Source organism: Grus americana, chromosome 2, assembly GCF_028858705.1.
Source record: "Grus americana isolate bGruAme1 chromosome 2, bGruAme1.mat, whole genome shotgun sequence".
Taxonomy (NCBI): Eukaryota; Metazoa; Chordata; class Aves; order Gruiformes; family Gruidae; genus Grus; species Grus americana.
In genome coordinates this window covers 132,638,050-132,659,056 of record NC_072853.1, presented here as the reverse complement: position 1 = coordinate 132,659,056, position 21,007 = coordinate 132,638,050, and the positions used below count along the sequence as shown (strand labels likewise).

General features: G+C 42.9%; 1 protein-coding gene and 1 long non-coding RNA gene across 4 annotated transcripts in view; one reads left to right on the top strand and one right to left on the bottom strand.

The window, feature by feature from the left end:
* SNX10 (sorting nexin 10) overlaps nt 1-12,962 on the top strand; it is a 36,641-nt gene extending 23,679 nt beyond the window's left edge. For all 3 annotated transcript variants that reach the window (XM_054815604.1, XM_054815605.1, XM_054815606.1), the window contains exons 4-7: nt 424-524; nt 1,105-1,203; nt 9,193-9,408; nt 9,861-12,962. In XM_054815604.1, coding sequence (XP_054671579.1) covers nt 424-524; nt 1,105-1,203; nt 9,193-9,408; nt 9,861-9,939 — 495 coding nt within the window. In that variant the 3' untranslated portion in view covers nt 9,940-12,962. The remainder of the gene's footprint in view (nt 1-423; nt 525-1,104; nt 1,204-9,192; nt 9,409-9,860) is intronic.
* On the bottom strand, nt 8,140-13,959 carry LOC129202579 (uncharacterized). Its single transcript, XR_008575746.1, has 2 exons — nt 13,908-13,959; nt 8,140-9,350 (listed from the first exon to the last, which is right to left on the bottom strand). It is a non-coding gene; the product is annotated as an uncharacterized LOC129202579 (long non-coding RNA).
* Nucleotides 13,960-21,007: the final 7,048 nt, after the last annotated feature.

Genomic DNA, 21,007 nt, shown 5'->3' with positions numbered 1-21,007 from the left:
GAAAATTTCCAAGTGCTGAGAGCAGTCACATTGGTTTAAGTAGGATTGCACGCTGGAAGAACTCTATGTTTGCAGGATTATAACTACAATAGCGAAACATGACTTTTTTTCCCCTGCAGAGATTGGCATTATCTGCTGAAACTTTTTTCTGAGATCTTTTTTCCTGTTACTGCAAGTTGTACCTTAATCCGGATCTCTTGCTTTTAAAAAGAAAAAAAGCGATGAAAAATATTTCCCTGAGAAGCAGTACAAACTGTCACCAGTCCTGTCTGAGATAAGCACAGTCCTTAATCTAAACTGAATTCATGTGAATCTTTCCATTGGTGTCTCAGGGATTAGCATCTTGGATGTTTTTTTAATATCATGCCTGCACTGTAGCTTAAGCTGATTTACAAAGTAAAATGTTTTTTTATTTCCCAACAGACGAACAGTATGTGCTTTACAAGGAAAACATCCTGTGTTAGACGACGCTTTCGAGAGTTTGTTTGGCTTCGGCAGAGGCTTCAGAGCAATGCAGTGCTTATGTGAGCAACTTTATATATGGCTATTTAATAATCTGTCCATCAGCGAAGGGGAAGATTGTTTCAGCTTAATTCTGAGAACTGCAGAAATCAGAGCTGGAAAGTGTCCTGCGTTTCTTACTAGCACAAATTTATTCTCTACAAGGCACTTTCTCTGCTTTAAACCCAGTAGAATGTGGTTTGTACTGACAGACTTTGGTGAGCTACTGATTTGTAGCAGATGTGATCTGTTTTTCCTCTTGCTACGCACAGGTAGCAGAAGTAGCAATCTAGCGTAGCTGTACGTACCTCCTCTCTGCACTTTTAGGATGTGCTTAGGTTCTTCAAGGACCATGAGAGACCCAGCTAGACATGCATGCAGGCTGAACAACTGGACCACAAAAATCGGATTAATTTATTTTTCCCTTTGAGGTGTGTGAGAAACTCTCCAGTTTCTCAACCTTGTGTTCCCAAATTCGATTTCATGAGCTTCTGGAACATGACCCATGATTTTCACATGCTGGGGGTTGGCATTTGCTTATTGCATTTATCTCTGCTGCTTCAGATTTGGTTTTAACTGCGTATTTGCTTTTTGTTTATAAAGACAGTTACCTGAACTGCCATCTAAAACTCCCTTTTTCAATATGAACAACCCCCATCACGTGGACCATCGCCGCCAGGGTCTGCAAGAATTCCTGGAAAAGTAAGTATAGCCTATCCTAGAGATGTTGGCATTTTTATGATGTCATCAATTTTCTGGTTTAAAATAGCTCATCTCTGGTACTTGAGAGCCACCGTGTGGTCATCTGTACATGTTACACATTTGGTTTTATTTTTTATTTGCAAAGTCATATTTCATACATGTGACTTCAGCTCTGTTGGTTGTAAGGAAACTTCAGCTGAGGCTTTTCCCTTTTGTTTCATTGCCTTGGTTATAAATGTTATGTCGCTTTGCGATAGTTGGGAGATCTTTCACCATGATGTCTATTTCTAGCTTTCAAGAGTGAGCTAGGTCGTCTCACAGAAAGAAACAGACTTCTCTCCCTCTTTATGTTCATGGAAAAATCAGTGTCTTTGTGGGCTAAACCGCTGGGAGCCTGGGAAAATTCTGTAGTGAGCTCTCCTAACGCAGATATTTCCTACAATGCCAATTCTTTTGTTTACCGGCCCCACTGACACAACCAGGCTCTAGCAGCTGTGACCACTTTCAGTACAGCTGCAATCTGTCTAAAATCATTCATCTGTGCGGCCGTGTAACGGGTTAGTGTAAAGGAACGGTGTAGCCTTAGCTGGACTCTGACCTGCGTTACCACGGAGTACGAGTTTCAGTACTGCGTCCCTCGGTCCTGCTGTAACCACGTCACACTCTGCAGTGGCAGAGACCCCGTTGATGTAATTTTCTGCTTTCTCTGCCGTTCTCGTAGTACCCTGGCACTGCCGGCGTGGGAGCAGGCTGCTCGTGGCTGCTGGGGCAGGGGTTGCGCGTGCATTTGCAGGCTGTCTTTAGCCACTGCTGGGGGTGAGAGCATGGTGAAGCACTGCCAGTAAAGACTGTTCATCTTCTTTCGGTATCAGTTTTTCCATGAATCAGAACTGCATAAGCAAAGGGAAAAAGCAAATCATGTAAGTAGGCTTTAAGCCTCGTGGTCAGTGGGTAGGGGAATATGAGACCCCCTGTTTTTCCAGTCAGTGTGATATAGTTATAAACCTCCTCAAATTGGCAGAAAGTCATTGGTCCTGAGGTATATTTGTTAGGCTTAACAGCTGACGGCAGGGAGAGGTAGCTGCTGCAGGAGTAAAATTTCTGTGTACGGTTTTGTAGGATCCGTGGCCAAAAGTATAGGCAATAAATACTGGTTTGAAGGCATGTGAGAGAGGGAAAGCAGAAAAGGGTCAGAGTGGGGGGTTTTTTGTGCACCTCAGGAAAGACAGACAGGGAAACAGTGTGGCTGTGCTTCTAGAGGCGATATTAAGGGTCAGGCAAAGGATATGGTAGTTCAGGTCCCTGGGTCTGAGCAGTCCTAGCTTAGCTGCGCTGCCCCATGGAGTAATGCGTTTCCAAAATTGCTCTCATTTTAAAATGGCAGAGGCGCCAATCTGGTAACAAGGTAAAGTATTTCAGCATCAGAAATATTTACAGTAGTGTCTGTGCTTCAGAAGGCTAAACAGAGATGGTAGATTCTCTTAAAACACATCCTCGCTCTCCAATTTTGTGGATGTCTGTACCTTAAATGGGTGCTGACAGCATGTGGAGTGTTAGTCCAGGAGCGGGGAAGAAGAGGCATCTCTGTTGTAAGGTAATGATTTACATGTTTGAACTTGGATGCTGTTTAGGAAGATGTCAGCTTTCTCCCGGCCCTGGGGAATAGTTGGAAGGAATTTTTCGGAAGAGTTGGCTTGGCACCTTACGCGCTGTGCCATTGCCCTCTGCTGGCTGGCACCTCTGTGCTGCCGCTGCTGCCTTTCACTGGCTCAGCTAGCCTGCGGTGATGCTCACCCCCCACGCTTTTTTTTATCAGTCTGAACCAAAAGTTATGATTTCTTTCTCTGAAATTGCATTTGTGGGCCTCACCGATTTGACTTCGGTAAAGCTCTGGGTCTGGATGCTGCGTGTTCTGTAGCGTGGCAATGCCAGGGGAAGCAGGACCTCCCTGGTATATTAGGAAGGGGGTGGGAAAGGAGCCAGGCAGTAGTTGCATGGGGTGGTGTACCCCAGAAATGCAAAGCTGAGTGCCCCATTCACCCCGGCAATGATGGTAGCCACCGTGCACAAGCTCACAGCCCCACTGGTGTTTCTTTGTGACAGTGGGAGGAAATGGGATTAGAGAGGTTTGCAGGTAACATTTTTCAAATGCCCACATGCGATGCAGGACCTGATCTCCTCTCCGTGCTTGGTGCAGGTATCGGGATCCAAGCCATCTCTGAAGTGGCGTTGAGATCTTTCACAGTCTCAGTTTGTGCCCGTTGCTGTGCGAGCAGGTTGTTGTGCCGCCTCTGCCCGGACAGGAGCCACGTGCCCGAGGACTAAGCATCGAGCGGCTGTAGGCTCTCTGGCGTTCAGCCCCTGGCCCTGGTTGCTCCTCCATATTGCCTATACGTGGACATATATGCAGTTCTCTTGTCCTCCTTCACGCATCGCTCCAGAACGAGTTAGCTCAGGGCAAGGTGCTTACTTAGAGCCTTTGTGAAGCCTCTCCGTGCTGAGCATGGTAGCGTGAGAATTAGGCCAACGGCTGGAAGCTAAAGCAAAGCGCTAGAATTTGGTGAGATCTGGAAACGGGTGTCCCATTTTTGATTTGGCTTTACTGCACAAATGCAGGGTAAGACCTGCTTGTCTTATAGGTTATTATCCCTGAGTGATGAAGAGCTGTAAAGCTCACTTCTTGTCTGGGCATAATTTAATATTTCAAGAGGCCATTTACATTAACGGAAGTCGGCTAGCCCCTTTTCAATTATGAATTACATCATAAGAATAAGGAAAATTATGTGTTTTTCCTGGTAAGTATCCTCATACCTTTGAGGGTGTCTGTAAATTCACAGGAAAAACCTATTCTTAAATTGGAGGTCAAAATTAAAACACTGTCTTTATAATATTAGGTTCTGTGAGATCCTCTTTGCTTTCATCCCTTTATAGCTGCACAGGTTTAACTTTGGGATTTAGATTACCTTCACAGAAGATCATCCATGCTCGCTTATTAGTGAACTAGTTAACAAAACCATTTTAAATGAAGTTGGATTCAATCACTGACACTTTCTTTATTGGATACAATTGGATCAAAAAAAAATGTGGTTTAGGAAAAAGGATTAGTCTTCAACTAGTTTTCAAACATGGAGTTTATGATGGGGTGGAAGACATAGTAGGAGTTTTGAGAAAAGCGGCCCTCGGATCCACAGGAGATGAAGGGCATCCGCATTGTCACCACCCCAGTGGCTGTGCATTGGGCTCACTTGGTGCCAAACAAGCCACCCAAAACTCGGCTGCCTAAGGCAGAGCCATACTCTGGAGGTGCCTGGGGTTTTGCCCTCCTCCTCACGCCTCCTCACCTTCCCCACCACAGTCCCACACGCAGGAGCTGGCGCAGGGTTGGAGGACCCTCTCCCGGAGGTGTCTCCCCTGGGATGCGGCAAGCGGGACGCTGGCTCCAAAGCCGCCTTGCCGGGCTTGGGCAGGAGCATCGGCGGCCGTGGGGCAGGTGGGATCTCCTTGGGCGAGTGGTGGCTGCCTCTTTCCGATGGAGCCTCGCTAATATTTCCTATCTGGCGAGTGAATAATGCCTAGCAGGCGCGTGTCGCTTAACCCTTTCTTAAACATATGCGTTATCAGATGCCCAACAGTTGCTTTGCAGCTGCTCACTCACAGTAACATTTCCTCCCTTATGAAAAATGAAGGAGGAAACACAGTCGGCTTTTTTAATTTTTATTTTTTTTATTTTTTAAGAGGAAACTGGGGCTTTGTCTGCTGTGGGCTAGGGCTGAGGGGCTGGATGCTCAATAGAGGGCACCACAGCACAGGCTGTCATCCCCCGCCTCTCAGCTCTTGGGGATTTTTTTTTGTTCCCCCCCCTCTCCTCGCCTTTTGCTCTCATGATATGATGTAAATGGGCAGAGTAAATTTGTCGAAAACAAAATCGGAGTGTTAACCTTCCACACACATGCAAGTGTGCATCTGTCATTGTATTAGGTTACAGTAGATACAGGAAATCTTTAGTTAGGATTAAGTTGTGCTGTTCGGCCATATGTTGTTCTCCTCCAGCAGAACAGTGTATAATATACCTAATAAAATCATGTTGAAGAAAACCAGATTTGGGACCTTGTCCAAATAAGACAAAACACATGTTTTGTCTATTGTAAATGTTCTTGCCGTAAGACAGGGAAGGAGAAATACTCCTCGTATAGTATCCAGCATTTCCTCAAAAATGACATTATTTCTTTTGGTTGTAAAGTGACGTTTTTCGGCCCTGCTTCTTTAAAGGTCTAGAGATCACGAGCATTTACAGAAAGCTTACAAACAAAGATTCACATGGCCGCGAATAAAAAATGATTTTATTATCTCTAATTCGACTGTAGAGCCTTATCCTGCAGCCCCCTTAATCACATAAGTGGTCATTATGCGTGTGAGCAATCTGGCCGAGAGGAGTGACATCTCTGACAAGTAATGACTACTGATGGGATCAAGACTTGCAGGATTTAGCCTTTCGTTCTTATTCCAGGCGTGCATAGAAAGTCTGTTGTTCTCTTAAATATGCCCAGTCAGTTTATAGGAATTATCACTGTGAGCTGTGACTCTTCCATTAGCGCGATGGCAGCGAGAACTGATTTACATCGCTGTAACCGCAGCTTTGCATTGACACTGGCTGTAATAAAACTGTTGGAGAAGCACTGGGAGCGCTTACCCATCGTCTTGAAACTGCGCACGCGTTCAGCCTCTGCTGAGACACCCGAGTATTAATATTATGACACTCCGCCTTTCCTCTTGCCTTTTTAATTTGTTAGGCGGTGTTTTGTAATTTTGATTTTTAAAGTCTGTGGAGCCAAATCTATTTTTTAGATGTACAATCCTTCACGCAGTGAGTCCCCAGGACAGTGAAAGCCCTGGAGAGCAACCACTATACCAGCGCTTAATACTACTGGTAACGTCTGGTGACAAATGTATGGTTATTTCCTTGAAGAAGGAGTGTTTTGAACAGGAAAGCATAATGCTTATGGATAGCACAGAATTTATTTTTCATTTTGATTGCTTGAAGGAGGCAATTAAAAAGCAATCTAACCTGTTGGTTTAGATGGGGGGAAAAGAAGTTATTTTTTCATAGAAAGAAGAAATGCTTCAAGGGTATGACTGGGCGAAAGGTGTTCATATATCTGTTTTCAGTCTGGTTTGAAAAATGCATTGAGTGTTTGGTCCCTTTCCCCCTTGTGAACATATACATATGGGTGCGTGTGTGATTAGCTTTATGAACATCTTTCCATTTCTTTGCCTTGGTTTCTCTTCACTCCTTTCACCTCCAGATGGCACTATGAAGCAGAAAAGAAAATTACTGTGAAATAATGAGTCCAATGTAAAGTAAAATTGGAAATTGAATTATAGCTGCAGAAAAAGGACAGTAGCCTTGAGGTCCTGATCAGTCTGTACTCTTATCACTTTTGTTTGCTGTTCCATGTGTTAGGTTACTGCCGAGTTAATAACAGTGCTTTAGCAGTTCAAGGCTTAGCAGAATTGTACTGGACGTGAAATAAAGCTAAAATGAATTTGTGTCCAATATCATTGACATTAGTGCTCATTACTTCTCTGGTGTAATGCCTCAAACCATCTAAAATCAATTTTAAAGATTACCCATTATTTTATAAAGAAAATAAAATACATTTCAAACAGCAACAGAGCTGTAAGTGTAGTGTAATCTCATGAACAGTTAGTTACTTGTGTTTTCGCTGGTTGGCAGGAAACTTTTGAAGGTACGGCAAGAGGAAAATCTGTGAAACTAAACGCCATCCACAGAATTTAACGTCTTGGCTTTTTGCTGGGTTACTTGGTATTAGACACGCAAATGTTAGAATTGCAGAAATGTGCATCCCCCCATTGTGATCGTAAGCCTGGGAAAAACAGTTAACTCCAGTTACTTTACAGTGAACTCCAGCACGTTATTTTTCTTTCTTTTTTTTTTTTTTAAGAGGAAGAAAAGAGGAAGGAGAATATTTACTCCCTCAGTTGCATAAACTATAAACATGGATTTATTGTGTGGAATGATATTTTTACTTTTTGTCGCAATGTTTGTCTTTGTTTGGAATGAATGTTTATCGAGAACCAAGGCTGAAATCCTCTTTTAGTGGCCGCTGAATGATGGCTTTTCAAACTGTATTCATGAAGCTGTTGCTGTCAAGGTGTGTAGACCTGTAAATTCTGTGTTTTGGATCACTTTTACACAGCATTTGCTAGCTTTTTTAGACTGTGAAGAAGTTTTTCTGTATATTAATACGCTGCATGCATTGATTTTACAGATGCCTATTTGCCCTGTTTATTTTTAAGTAAAATGGTGAGAGTTTAGATGGTATTAAAAAGGCTTTCTCTAGGTATGAAAGGGTGCTTATTTTGAACTTCAGTGAGATCTGTTCCTTCTGAGACTGAATTTCAAATGCACCTGGTAGATCATTAGGGTCATTGCAGACATTTCCTCATTGGAAGGTGTCAAAGTTTGTGTTACTTGGTTGAGGCTGCGTGTGCTTAGGCAAATGAAATGTGCATGTACACAAATATTCCGTGCTTTCAGTTAGATATCTCTTATTTATATTAATTATTTTGATTTGATAGATTTTTATAGGCTTAGATGAAGCCAGAAATCCGTTAGTGTATTTATTAAATGTTATTGTAATGTTGGCCACTTTAGAGAACAGTTTTCAGAATGCATTTGTGTTTTAAAACATTACAATCCAAACACACCATTAATCTTGTTTGAGAGGGGGAACTAAGCAGTTATACTTTTCATTTTAGTCAGAGTACCTATTGAATGCAATACTACTTTGTGCTCTTACTACTTCTTACATTAATGTCATCTCTTGTTTCCTGTTGCATAGCAATGACTTTTTTGGTAATGACTGTAACCTAAACGGGTAGAAATAGGTAAATATTAACTCTTAATAGTTTTGATTTGTTTAAAGATATTTTAATAATTTTCTGTGGAGCGCTGTTTGGCATAGTCATAGGCTCTGATGACTTTATTACATGAGTAAAATAACATGTACATATAAGAAAAAAAGAGTCTCTTGTTCGTCATTCTAGGATTTGTGCATTAAGAATTCCTTCTTTAGAGAAATGTTGTAGCAAAGTTACGCTTTTTTTTTTTAACCAAAATAGTGATGATGATCCTCAATTCTCAGTCCTTGTAAAAGTATCTGTACAACTTTGTGTTACTGGAATGTATTGTATTTTGTTTACTCGGACTTGATATAAGTAAATACTCTGTGTTAAATTTATTTGAAGACTTAATTTAAAATACATACAAACGAAAGATTAAAACGGACTTTTGAAAAAAACAGCTGGAATGAAATAGTATTTAAGATTCCCTGCAAACTGTTTGCAAGTAAATTTAAGTCAGCGTTCAGTATCAGTATTTTCTTTCTAGCTTAAATGTACACATATTTGTAAAAGTGTGAATGATTTTGGCTAGCGTCGGCTCTGTTGTTTACAGGTATTTCAAAGTCCTGACACTGCGTGTGTATGAAGTCCCGTCTCTGTACACACTTCTTTCCTCCAGCAAAGAAATTCACGACTTACAATTTTTAGAAAAGCTTAGCTATTAAAAAACCAAAAACCAAAGAACCCCGTGTTCTCAAATGGAGACCAAATTTTCGTAAGAGTATATGCCTCCAACTGCCTAAAAATCATTAATTGATCTACGTGGTAATAACAGATGGTTAAATGGAAGAAATGTCCTTGAAGTTATTCTAATAGCAGCTGTGCCTAACTATTAGCTTCGTGTTTTTACTCACCTAAAATTCCAAATAATGTAATAAGAAAGTAACATGCACCTAATCATTTTAATATGGTCATTACCTTCTGTTCCTGATTTAGGATTCATCTGAAAACTTAAAAGCAGGACATCATTTAGAATTTGTTCTGGTAAAACACTTTAGACTATATGTGTCTATGTGCATCTATACAAAAACATTTGACTTTTTTTTTTTTCTTCTTTTTTCCCAGGATCCTACAAGATGCTTTATTGCTTTCAGACAGTAGGCTTCACCTCTTCTTACAGACTCAGCTAAGCCCAGAAGATATGGAGGCTTGTGTATCTGGACAGACCAAGTACTCTGTTGCTGACGCGATTCATAAGTTCGCCTCTTTGAACAGACGTTTTCCTATAGAAGACGAAGAGACAAAAAAAGGAAAAACCGATGTGGACTCCGATTCAGAGAGGTGATTTCTGTATTTCCTTGCTTTCTGAGATTATATATACATACACACACACACGCGCATGCTTCACTTTTTTTTTTTGTTGATGTAATACTAAGATAATGAAAAAATTAATTGACTGAGATTTTATTGAGCTGTGACAGCTCATCATAGAAGTCTTCACACACACCTCCACACTGAATTAATGAATGCAGTAGAAATTCAATTATCTGCATTCTGATTATGTGAATTTCATTTAGTCAGACTTGAATTATTCGCGTTTAAATTATCTTGCTAAAAAAATATCCAACTGCACTCCAAATGGCTAATTAAAAGTCCAAATTTCCTGTCTCTCTTTGTGACTGGAGATAATTAAAGTTCTCCTCTGTTACTCAGGCTTTGAGTGTGTTGTGAAAACCAATTTCCTCCTTTTATTTTTTTCTCTTTTTTTTTTTTCCCTCTCCCCTTTTCTGCAGTTCATCCTCCAGGCTCGGACCTAGTGATGACAGCGTTTCATGTGGATGTAAAGCAAGCCCAGCTTCTGAAGAATCATGAGAAATCATTCCTGCATTGCTATCTTAAGGACAGTACAAAGCAGTTTCTGCTCTATTTACTGGTTACGTGTACCACGTAAACACGGCTGGCTGGTAACGCGTACCTAAAAGATGCGTCGTCAATACAACCGTATGTCCTTACAAAATTTTCAAAACAGACCTTGATACTATTTCTTTGTTGATTTATTAGGTATGTTGATTCAGGTCTACGCGCTACCTATTACACTTAGGTTTTTGTGACTATTAAAATCTCAGTATTGGATAAGTCATGCTCTGCTGACATACAAGCAGTTAAAATATTTCTGTTAGTGACTGCATGTCTCCAATCTGAAAAATAAAGATAACTTAATTCCTCAGCTTAGAAGTTGGTATATCATATCAAATATATTCAAAGCATCTTTTTGTAATTTGCATCAGAGAAGTTTCATCTTTAGAAGTCATTTGACATTGGTGATGAAATTACATACCCCGCAAGGTATTCACTTTTTAAAGTAGCTCAGCAACATCAGCAAAACAACATTTGTACAAACTATATGCTGCTGACAATTCGAGATATATTTATATCTTCCTCTGGTCTTGCTGTAATGTTTATGGAAAGCCTGGTTTTATCATGCATAAGAACTGAAGGCCAAAATTCTTGAGCATGGTTGCTTAGAACTTAGAAATATTAATAAAAATGACATCATTTCTGGGCTTGCTGGAGATTCTCTGTTCCCAGGGAATTACAGATACTCGTTCCCAGTGAAAATCCTGGATGAGGTCCATGGAAACCAATGGCTGAATTTTGCATCAGCCTCGCTAGGGCCAGGATTTCACCCAGCACGTTTAACTTTAGGCACTTAAATTTGAACACACCGGGAGGGGGGATATTTTAGTTTAGCAATTTAAATGGAGAGTATCTCCCTCTCTGAGATGATGATAATCACGTAGCTATAGCATGCTGTACAGACGTGGACCTCTCCACTCTTTGGGAGTAACAGGAGGTGCTGATTCATTGCGGCTGTAGTTAACACGCTGGAATATTGACTCTTTCACAAACAAAAGGCAGGCTTGAACACAATTTTGTAGCCACCAACACTTATTCTGATTAAAAGTCAGTTTTGCTTTTTATTGTTAGCAGCAGCTGCATAGTGTCTTGTCCCAGATTCTGTCAAAGGAATACGTTTCACTGCGGTGTTGTATTTATATTTGACATTTAACTGCTATTAAAAAGAGCTAGGGGGTCTGATCACCCTAGCAAAGTTCCTATTAACTTCAGTGATGTAGTTACCAGCCTAGAAATGGAATCCATTTTTTTTTTTTTTTAAGAATTCTGTGGATACTTTCAAAGAAGGAGCATTTTAAACCTGTGAATTACAGAAACAATAGATTATTAAATGGCCAGATAATAAAAGTTAGCATTGGCGTGTGTGGGCGTGCTTTTTTTTTTTTAAAGCATCCAGCTGGGAATCTGTGTAATTTTAGAAACATGTTTTAATAGCCCGAGGATAACATCTCTTAGGTAACTACTTTAAGCCACTGTGTTTTGTTGATGGTAGCACTTTTATAAGATAAACATCCGTATTTCTTTTTGCTCGGTCTTATTGAATTGCATGAATGTATCTATTCACCTTCTCAGCTTGTGTGTGAGTTAGCAGCAAAGCTATTTTAATGTAAAAGTGATAACATTTAATTAAAGCAACAAGTTATCACTAAAAGTAGCTTTTAAAAAATAGCTGTTATTGCCAGGCAGAGATGTTTGATTACTTGACTTTTTTTTTTTAGATGGCACATTAGAAGAAAAATTTGTTTAGCAAATTTATTTAAAACATGGGGAAAATAGACATTGTTCCAGTTTTTGTTTTTATGAGAAATATATTAATGTTTTTATTTAACATAATATTACGGTAGTGGGGTTTTTATTTTGTTTTAAAAGATTGAGCTAAACTGTTGAAGCACTTTACAATTCTGGCCTACTAACACATCCTCAATATCTGACAAAAAATACAGTAATACAAGGTTTGGAGAGCCTTTGTGGCTATTTTTAATTCTGTATGCCAGTGAGTGTTTTCCAAATGAAGATGTTTCTGAAATAAATACTTGTTTTCTAATAGTTCTGTTGTTGTTGTTATTTTCTTCGTCACCTTGTTCAAAAATGCTAAGACTACTATAACAGAACTTTCTTCCCAGCTTTGACAGAAATTTGTTTAAATATTTATCTTTTGAATGTTGTTTGTATAGCTAGTATTACTGGAATTTTTCTTAAAGGGAAAGAAAAGTATTCTGTGCTCTAGTATGTCTTTTTGTATCAGCTGTATGTAACTCCATATAAATGCTTTAAGACACTTTGTTTAATTTGGAACATTTCAATGTAACTGTTACAAATGTAAATGTACGAAAATTTATTTTTAATGCCTTTTGTGACTTCAAAGATTTGGTGTGGTGGTGGTTTTTTTTTTTTTTTTCAATGCTGTAATATATTTTGCTTCAGTTGATCACTGGTATTCTGATTCTCTTTCTTTAGTTTTGAATAATACTGATATTTCCTGCTTTTTTTTAAACAGGCTAAGATCTAGCTTATAATATCATCTAATTACCATTTTAAATTTCTGTTTAATTGCAATAAATCTGTGCTCAAAAACTTCACTCTGTCTTTTGCTTAGAACTTTATATTCTCATTTTTATGATGATTTATTAAAAGCTTTAAAGTAATTAAAACAATTACCACTTTCTATTTTCTGTTTAAACCTGCCAGTAAGGTTTTCTTTATTTTAATATTGATATCGTAATCACTTTATGACTTACCATGTGTAATTACTCTTCAACTATTTTTGTAACATGCGTGTATATATACACATGCGGACTGTTGTGTTTGGGTTTGCTGTCGTTATTGGTTTTCTAGAAAATGTAAAGAAGTGAAAATAACTCCAGTCACATATGTTATCAAATTCTATAACCTGTAACGTAAGAATATTGTAAGCTACTCTTAAGCAGCCTGTTACTTCCAGTGTCATTGAAATACAGCTTCAAGAAAGATGAGAAAAATTGTCTTTCAGAATGAATATTTTCATTTAAATAGCAATGTAGTTCTATAAATTGAGGAAAAAATGTACTTTATGTAGCTATGTAAAACTGCACTCTTCGGTGTCCCACTTTTGTGGTTTGGTTTTTTTTTTTACTATGTGATATATGGAAATTTTTATTCCAGAGCCCTATTTAAATGACAGAGGTGCACCCCGTTTGTGACTTGCTCTCTCGTGCAGCGCGAGGTGTGGCGCTGGACGCGGCGCGTGGGTCTGCCTGCCCTCGCGGCGCGCGGAGCGCTGCTCCTGCTCACCGGGCACAAGTTCGGGCACCCGAGGGGTCCGTGTCCCCCCCCTCCCCCGTCCCGTCCCCCCCCCCCCCCCACTGGCTTTTTCACGAGGTTGCAAATGTGTAAATCGCCGTTTCCAGTATCGGGCTGATCCTTGTCAGGAAAGGCCTGAATGCTTTAGGAAAGAGACAATTATTCTCTTCGTCGATGTTAAAAACGCTCGGTAACGTGCTGCCTTGCCTTCTGGAATAAAACCGCCTTAGGAAATAATTCAAGTGACCTTATAAAACAGAAATCAAACTTTCTCCTGGAGGCTGAACACACCCCACCCCCCCCCCCCCGAGTTTTTAATGTGCGAGCCGCCCGTCGCACACGCGTGTGTGTGGGTGTGCACACGCCTGCCCACGCTGTCACTCGGGGCACGGGAGCGCTTCTCCTCGGCAGCGCCGGGTGCCCGGGGGGCTCTGCCCGCCAGCGGCTGCTTCCGCGGGGCACCGCGCTTAAAAACAACGCAAGGGAGTAAAAGGCAAAGGCCGGCACCGTCCCAGGTCGCGCTCCCCGGGAGGCCGGAGCGCCGCTCCCCGCCGCTGCGCCCCGGTCCGGCCCTTTCTCGCTCCCCGTCCCCTCCCGGCCCTGCCCCGGGGCCGCCGGCCGCGGAGCGGGGCGAGAAGCCTTACCTGGGGCCGCCGTCCTCTCCGCCCCGCTCCGCTCCGCTCCGCCCCTGGCCTCCCCCCCCTCCCCCCCGCCTGGGATCGCGGCGACGGTGAGCGCGCCGGCCGGCGGCTGCGTGCGCGCACGCGTGTGCCCGCGCGTGCCCGCGCTCGCGAGGGGGCGGCTGTCGGGGAGCGGAGCCGTCCGGCCTTGATCCGGTAACTCGTGGCAACCGCAGCCCGTGGCAACGGCGGGAGGGGGCGGGGGGAACACGGGGGGACCGGCCGCCCGCAGCGCCCCCTCCCCATCCCCGCGGCCGCGGAAGGCGCCGGCCCGGCTCTCCCCATGGGGCAGCGCGGAAACCGGCTCCGGGCCGCCCGGGCAGCTCGTTGTTGCGCCCCCCGCCGCCCCAGGCTCCCCCCTACCCCTCCTCCCGCCCCAGACGGCGCCCCCGCCGCGCGCACCCCCCCCCCGCCTGCAGCGCCCGCCGCGTCGCGCCGCCAGGGGGCGCTGTGGATCAGCGAGAAGCGCGCAGGCGGGCGGGGCGCGAGGCGGCGATCCCCGCGCTGGCAGCGCGCTGAGTATCCGCGGCTCTTCCGCGGGGGCGCGGTGCGTAAGAAAATAGTTTTCGTTTATTCCTCGGTTTTATTGCTGCCCACACCACCCCATCCCAGAGCCCCTCCCGTAGCCGCGCAGCTCCGCAACCGGGCAAAACGCGGAGGCGCCCCCCGCGCTGGGATGCGGCTCAGCCGGGGCTGCGCGGGGGGCTGCACCTGCCTCCCCACGGGGAAGCCCCCGCAGCCTCCCACGCACCGGCCCCCACGGCAGGGCAGGGCGGGGCGGGGCGGGGCTCCACAATGTTTTAAAATATATATATACACACACATATTTTTTTAGTATTTTTCTATACAAAAGCAATTAGGGGCCAGCGCAAAGCCAAGGTGTGACATTTACCAGCCTCCGTGGCAGGCGGGCTGCACTTAAATGGAGGCCTTTCTGCGGAACAACAAGAGCCAAAAGGCCTTGTGTCACCCAGTTATGTAAGACAATCTCGCCTGAAAATGCACAATGAATCGGGAAGGATTTATGTAATTAATTGACCAGTCTTAACCTGTTATCGTGATGTAAGGAATTTGGAACTCATTAATTTGGGCCCTGACAGATTTCATATTAGAGCTGGCAAATATGGATTGAGCCTCTTATTCTTGTAGCAGCTGGAATTTCCATGACAGTGAGGATTAGTGAAGAAGACCTATTGCTCGAGTCAAACTGCCTCTTTTGTAATCAGCAGCCCTGCTCTGCATTAAAGGGGTAATGGGAAAAAGAAAAAAAAATAAATACCAAAAGGGGAAAAAAAAAAAGAGATAAATGTATTCATGTATGGAGCAGAGCAGGGGGAGGGAGAGGAAGGACGTATCCTGGAGAGCAGAGGCACCAGAGTGGGGCTTTCCTGCCCCATGGCCATGAAAATGCTGCGAAGGCAGCCCTGGTGCCGTGGGAAGGGAAGGTGCCCAAAAAACAGGTCCGCAACATCAGCATGGGGCTTGCTGCCTCTCAGACAGACCTTCAGATGGAGCTTCCCGGAGCCACCGAGCACTTGGAGCCACGGCGTCAGCGGTGCTGGGAGCTGGCTCCAGGCTGCCAAGGACCAGAGGGATTTAGGGATAGAGGGGTTTGGGTTGTGATCCTGGGGAAGTGGGGACCGAGAGGTACCTGTCTTCCAGCCTGGACTGTGACGCCCTCCCCAGCAGGGAAAAGGATGCTCAGGGTGGGTAAGGACCGCATCTGGGGACGAGGACAGGCCTCCATGCAGCCATGACAAGGGTGACTCCGCACATGATACGCCTCAACTTCCCACGTACAAAGATGACAAAGAGGAAGAAAACTCCCTTTGTCTGCTGGTTCGCGACAACCTCTCCATAGTTTTTCACGGTGCCTGGCTGAGGGGGGGGCATCCCATTATCATTTCTAGGCATTGATGTAATAGTAATAACATTGAGTGCAGACTGTATGGAAACAGTCTAGGAGCTTTTATTTTCTCTCCTGGCAACCTGTTAATGACTGCGTTGGTAGTGAATACAGTTGTTAGAAATTACTTTAAAAGGTTTCCATGAGGCATCATCATATTTCTCCCTGCAAAGTGTTTACTTACTCTTGTGACAAATGCCACGCAAAGATGGAGGGGTATTTTTCCTTTTCTCATTGTTTCTTTCCTTTATGGTAGTTGAACATTACCCCTCCACGATCACTTAGATCCACTGTTTGCTCTTATGGGTCATTTCTGTATAATAACCGGGAGAAGAGAAAACACGTAAAACAGGGGTATTGACAGTAAACCCACAATTGTTTGCAAAGACTGTAATGGCAAAGGCAGATTAAAAATAAAACACAGCAAATGAGGCCTATGTGGCTCAAATCCTCTGGACAACTTTGTCCACGTGCATATTGGCCTTGTCTGCCATCATTGTGCTGCGGTGATTACACAAATCCTGGTACCAAAACTCGAGCATTCAGTCCTAAATTTGGGAATCTCCTTGGGGTTGAGCGCTTGGTGCTGGAGACCCGTCCTTACCAAATTGCAAACCCTTTAGAGAAGGGCTACCATGTCTTCCTTGGGGGGCTAGATCTCTATGGTAGCCTTTACATTGCTCTCATAGTTGTCAGCTGATAATCCGGAGCGCAGCTTTAATCTCCCTGATTAAAAAAAAAAAAAACAACAAAACAAAACCTACCCAGACCAATGGATTACAATTTGACTGTGGTCCTTCAAAGAATATCTTTTGTCTTACTGTCTCCTGATAAATTAAAAAATCTTCACACATGTCAGCTAGCTCAGATTTCCCCCAAAGGTAGGGAATAATTTATCTTTTATGGTGCTACACAGACCCGACTCAACCATTGTCTCACTGAGTCTATCTTTGCTTTTTTTAACGATCAGGAGCGGCAAACCACTCAGGTACTACTGCAGCTATAGGTTTTGCTCAAATGTTCGTCTTGTTAAAATGTTGATCAGGCAGAGCTAATTTCCATGTTAAATGTGCCAGCATATGCCTGAGCTTAGAGTTATTTCAAACAACAAAACAAAGCATCTTAAAGTTTAAATGGATATTGGGATTATAAGTATTTACACTTTCTCTGATTCCTTCCCATGGATGTACTTAAAATATGCCTGAGTGGTAGAACTTTCCTGTTGACACCCATGATTTTGGCTGCTTGCAAAATTAAAGCTAATATTTATTACTAGTAGCGTCCTACCCTCCTCTTTTTTTTTTTTTTTCCTGCTTGCAGGTAAGAAAACAGTCATCAGCCAAGATGGGTATTTTGTCAGATTCTTAAACTATTTTTATCCTTTGATGGTTAATCAGAAAGCAAAGCAAAACCGCGATACAGAAAACTGAATACAGAAAAAACCCACAGTTAAATCTTCTGAACAAAAATATATTTGCTTCAGATATTTTGTAACTTACACCAATACCAAAGGCCGGGTTTAGTTTATGTGCAAATACTAAATGCAAATTTCACAGTAGATGTGGTTAAGAAATATCAAGTGCTGATTCAGTTGAAGTCAATTGAAAAAAAACTTTGTGCTGCTTATGCTGAAGGTGAAAAAATTCTGTCTTCCCAATGGCACTCAGATTAAAAATGACATTCTTGTTTGAACCAATAGGTGGCCTTTTTGAGTGTGCTATACTTATCTTTTTCCTGAAAACAGAAACGTTTCTGCTTTGAAGTAGAGAACATTTTCAAACAGTAATTTTCAAATACGGTGAACATGTATTTTTGTTTCTGAAAGACAATAGGCAGTAGATGAAGTTCTGGATTTGTTTCCTAGTATTCTAGAAGTTTTTGTTGCCCTTATGTTTACATTAAGTCCTGAGTCTTCAATGCACGATAATGATCAATAATAGCGATGATAAAGTGGACCATCAGATCTGTTCTTTCTTTTTTGTATGTTCATGCTCTCAAAATGCCATATATTTCCAGTTTCTAAGACCTCTCATAGGTTCTTATTTCCTGTTATTTACACAGGTAATTAAAACAGTTTTAAAAGAACAGTATCTCCTTGTGCTTCAGAAAAGGAGAACTTGTTATTTTTCAGAAGTCACACCTCTGAGCTGAGCGTTAGGAATCTTGATTCTATTTTATTTCCTGTGTAAGCAATACATTCTTAAAAGGGTTTCTGGAAGGACAAGGCAGCCAGCAGCCATAGGTGGCCAAGCTCTCTTAAGAGCCTGGGTCAGGTGGGGGTGTTAAACACTAGAAAATGGAGCCCGGAGTTCTTCAGAACATCCCTCACTTGGGCCTGGACCCCCTGAGATATTTTAGCAGCTCACTCCCTGAGTGGTGTTCTTCTGCATACATGATTATTTCTTATTTTTTTTACCAAATTTTGGGCTTGTGTTTTTGTCCCCATGAAGCCAGTGCTGGGCAGGTGTCCCAGGAGGGAGGCATCACCCTACGCCAGTCTTGTCCCTGTGGTCTTCTCTTGGCATTTGCTGGTGGCCCCTGTGCAAGAGCAGGTTCAGAGTCACAAGGACTGCTGGTCTGACCCAGTGCTTACATCCCTTGAAGGCAATGGCCGTCAGGTAGTAACATACAACTTGGTCTGTACCCAGCACTCTTACCATGAAATTGGGCTTTAATTAGAGACCTCAGTGTGGGACAGGAGTTCACCCATGAAGTCCAAGGTACCTGCGTTCCCATTTGTGTCTGCACACCATTTTTTACTTCCAATGCTCATTTGAAGGCTCTGTGTGTTGAATTATGAGACTGAGGTACCTAAGGTGTGGGGAGAGTTTTTCTCAAAAGCTAATGTTATTTAGGGATCCTGGTTCCTAAGAAAATTTAGTTGCTCCCCTGACATGTGAGAGCCTTGGGACACCTGGTCCTATGACAGAAAAGTAACCCTACGGATGTCCACCCTGGGACACTAGTACTTAGCCCCAAGAAATAACTCTGTTGGGAGAGTAACCTGTATATAGCAATAGGATCATTTCTTATTATATGGCAAGAAATGCCTTATGAGTGTTGTTTATACGAATGTTCTCTTTTATTTCTATTTTCCACTCTATAAAAGACCCACAACTCTTGCTACCTCTAATGATCTAAGACACTGGGAGGGGAGGTGGGATATGACTGTCTATCCATCAAAACGCTGCCGATTTGGTCACACAAAAAAGGAAGTCTTAAAGCAAGTTTGGCTCCTGGATGGTTTGAATTTTGCTGGGAAGTCAAAGCTCCCCCCTTGGCACCAGAGTTAGCGCATTACTGGCTGGATATAGGAAGTTAATAATTTGTCTGTGTTTATGATAAAGCTTTCCTGTCTGGAGTCTCAAAACCTTTTGTGATGAGGGATTAATTCAGCCTTACAATAAACCGGATCTACTATTTTACAGCTGGGGAAACTGAGGAGCAGTGAGGTGACGCACAGGGATGTACAGGTTGTCTGTTGCAGATAAGTGAGGAACAAGGATCCTCCCGCTGCTGGGCTCCACCACTTTACCTGCTGGGAGGGACAACGTGCCACGCTCCTTGTGAAAATCTCACCCCAGCTATCAGCACAAAGTGTTCCTAAGAGGTAGCAGAGAGCCCCCAGTTTTTGATGTTTGACTTGAAACACCTGAAAGGGATTTGGGTTTTGCTTCCAAGCGCTGTGCACTTGGAAACCAAACTCCCTCCAGCATCTGTTGCATCTGAAAATTTTGGGCTAATTATCCTTTGGGTTGCAGCATTCAGAACAGAGATTTGTGTCTATTTTGGAAAAAGGGGGTTGCTCACTCCTCTCGCTAATTAAAAAAACAGAAGTGAGAAGAGAGAAGCAATTAGGGTACCTTGTTTGCATTGGTTAAGTAAGCAGCACCGACAGGATTTTCTCTGAGGGACACTTGCAGAAGTGGTGCGGTCTTGTTGATATCAGATGGTATTATCATTGGAACTGGACTGAAGGGAGCAGGGCTGAGGTTGACTAAAAACTAAAGGAAAGATTGATTTTGTCCAGATCTTTCAGTCTTTATTCATCCATCCATGACAGCACTTATTAAAATAATTTGGGACTGCTAGCATGAGCAAAGACCATTTATGTGAATGAGCACTGCAAACCTGGGCTTTAAACTTCCCGTACCAAAGTTGTGTTGTGTGTTCAGCTGATTCCAGCTCCTCGCACCACGTGAATTTATTTTGCCGATGGTATCTGTGACCTGGCCTTCCATATGACCGCAAAAACAAGTCTCAAAAATTGACTTCAAATACAAGCATAATAAGAAAATACAATTTTCTAGATTGCAACAACCCATTTAATTAAACCCGAGCAGAATCTCCTAAGGTTCATATTTTGCTTTCTGACCAGGTCTTTTTCTCGGGGCAGTGACTGAGACGCTTCACCAGAAGGGTCTGTGAGCTTATCCTTGATTCTGCACTGTTTGTACAAAGCGATGATGACTTCTGAGCAGGAGATGAAGACTGTGCCAAGGACAGAGCATTGTGCCATACTTGGATCTTTACTGGCTCTTCCCTCCTCCCCTGTTTCTTGCTAATCACAATGGCTTCCTACAATGCATTTATCAGCCCAGGCCACTGCCTGTAAATAAAGAGACTTCTTGTCCTTTCCAAAAGCCAGAAATACAATGTTATCTTTCCTCTTTCCCACAGAAGAGAGCCATTAGGAAATTCCTTGGTTTAGTTTGTCCCTCCTTGTTCCTGGCTGATGTTGGAGCCATTGTAAAAAGACAAGGTTTACGTTTCCTTCTGAAGATGGCAAACTCATTGATGCATTGGATTGATGAGCTGGATGTGCGCTGATGTGTTGCATCCTGTAAGGAGAGGAGTATTCTGGGCTACTTCAGGGCCTGGGAGTCTACAAAGCATTTTGTGGGTCTGGGAACTGAATACTTGGGATTTTTTTTGCCCTGCCCAGCTTTTCCCCCAGGAAACGGTGCTTTGGGGTCTGCTGAGAGATGCCTGCCAACTTCTGCCACTTGAATGCAGGATGCTTTGCAGCTCCCCTGATAGATTTGAGGAGTTCAAGCTCCCCTCTCAGTTAGGCAGGTATTAATACTGTGCACATGCAGAAACTCATTGGGCAGATAAAGGATTTTGCTTTTTGCCAGTCACAGATTAACAACCAAAC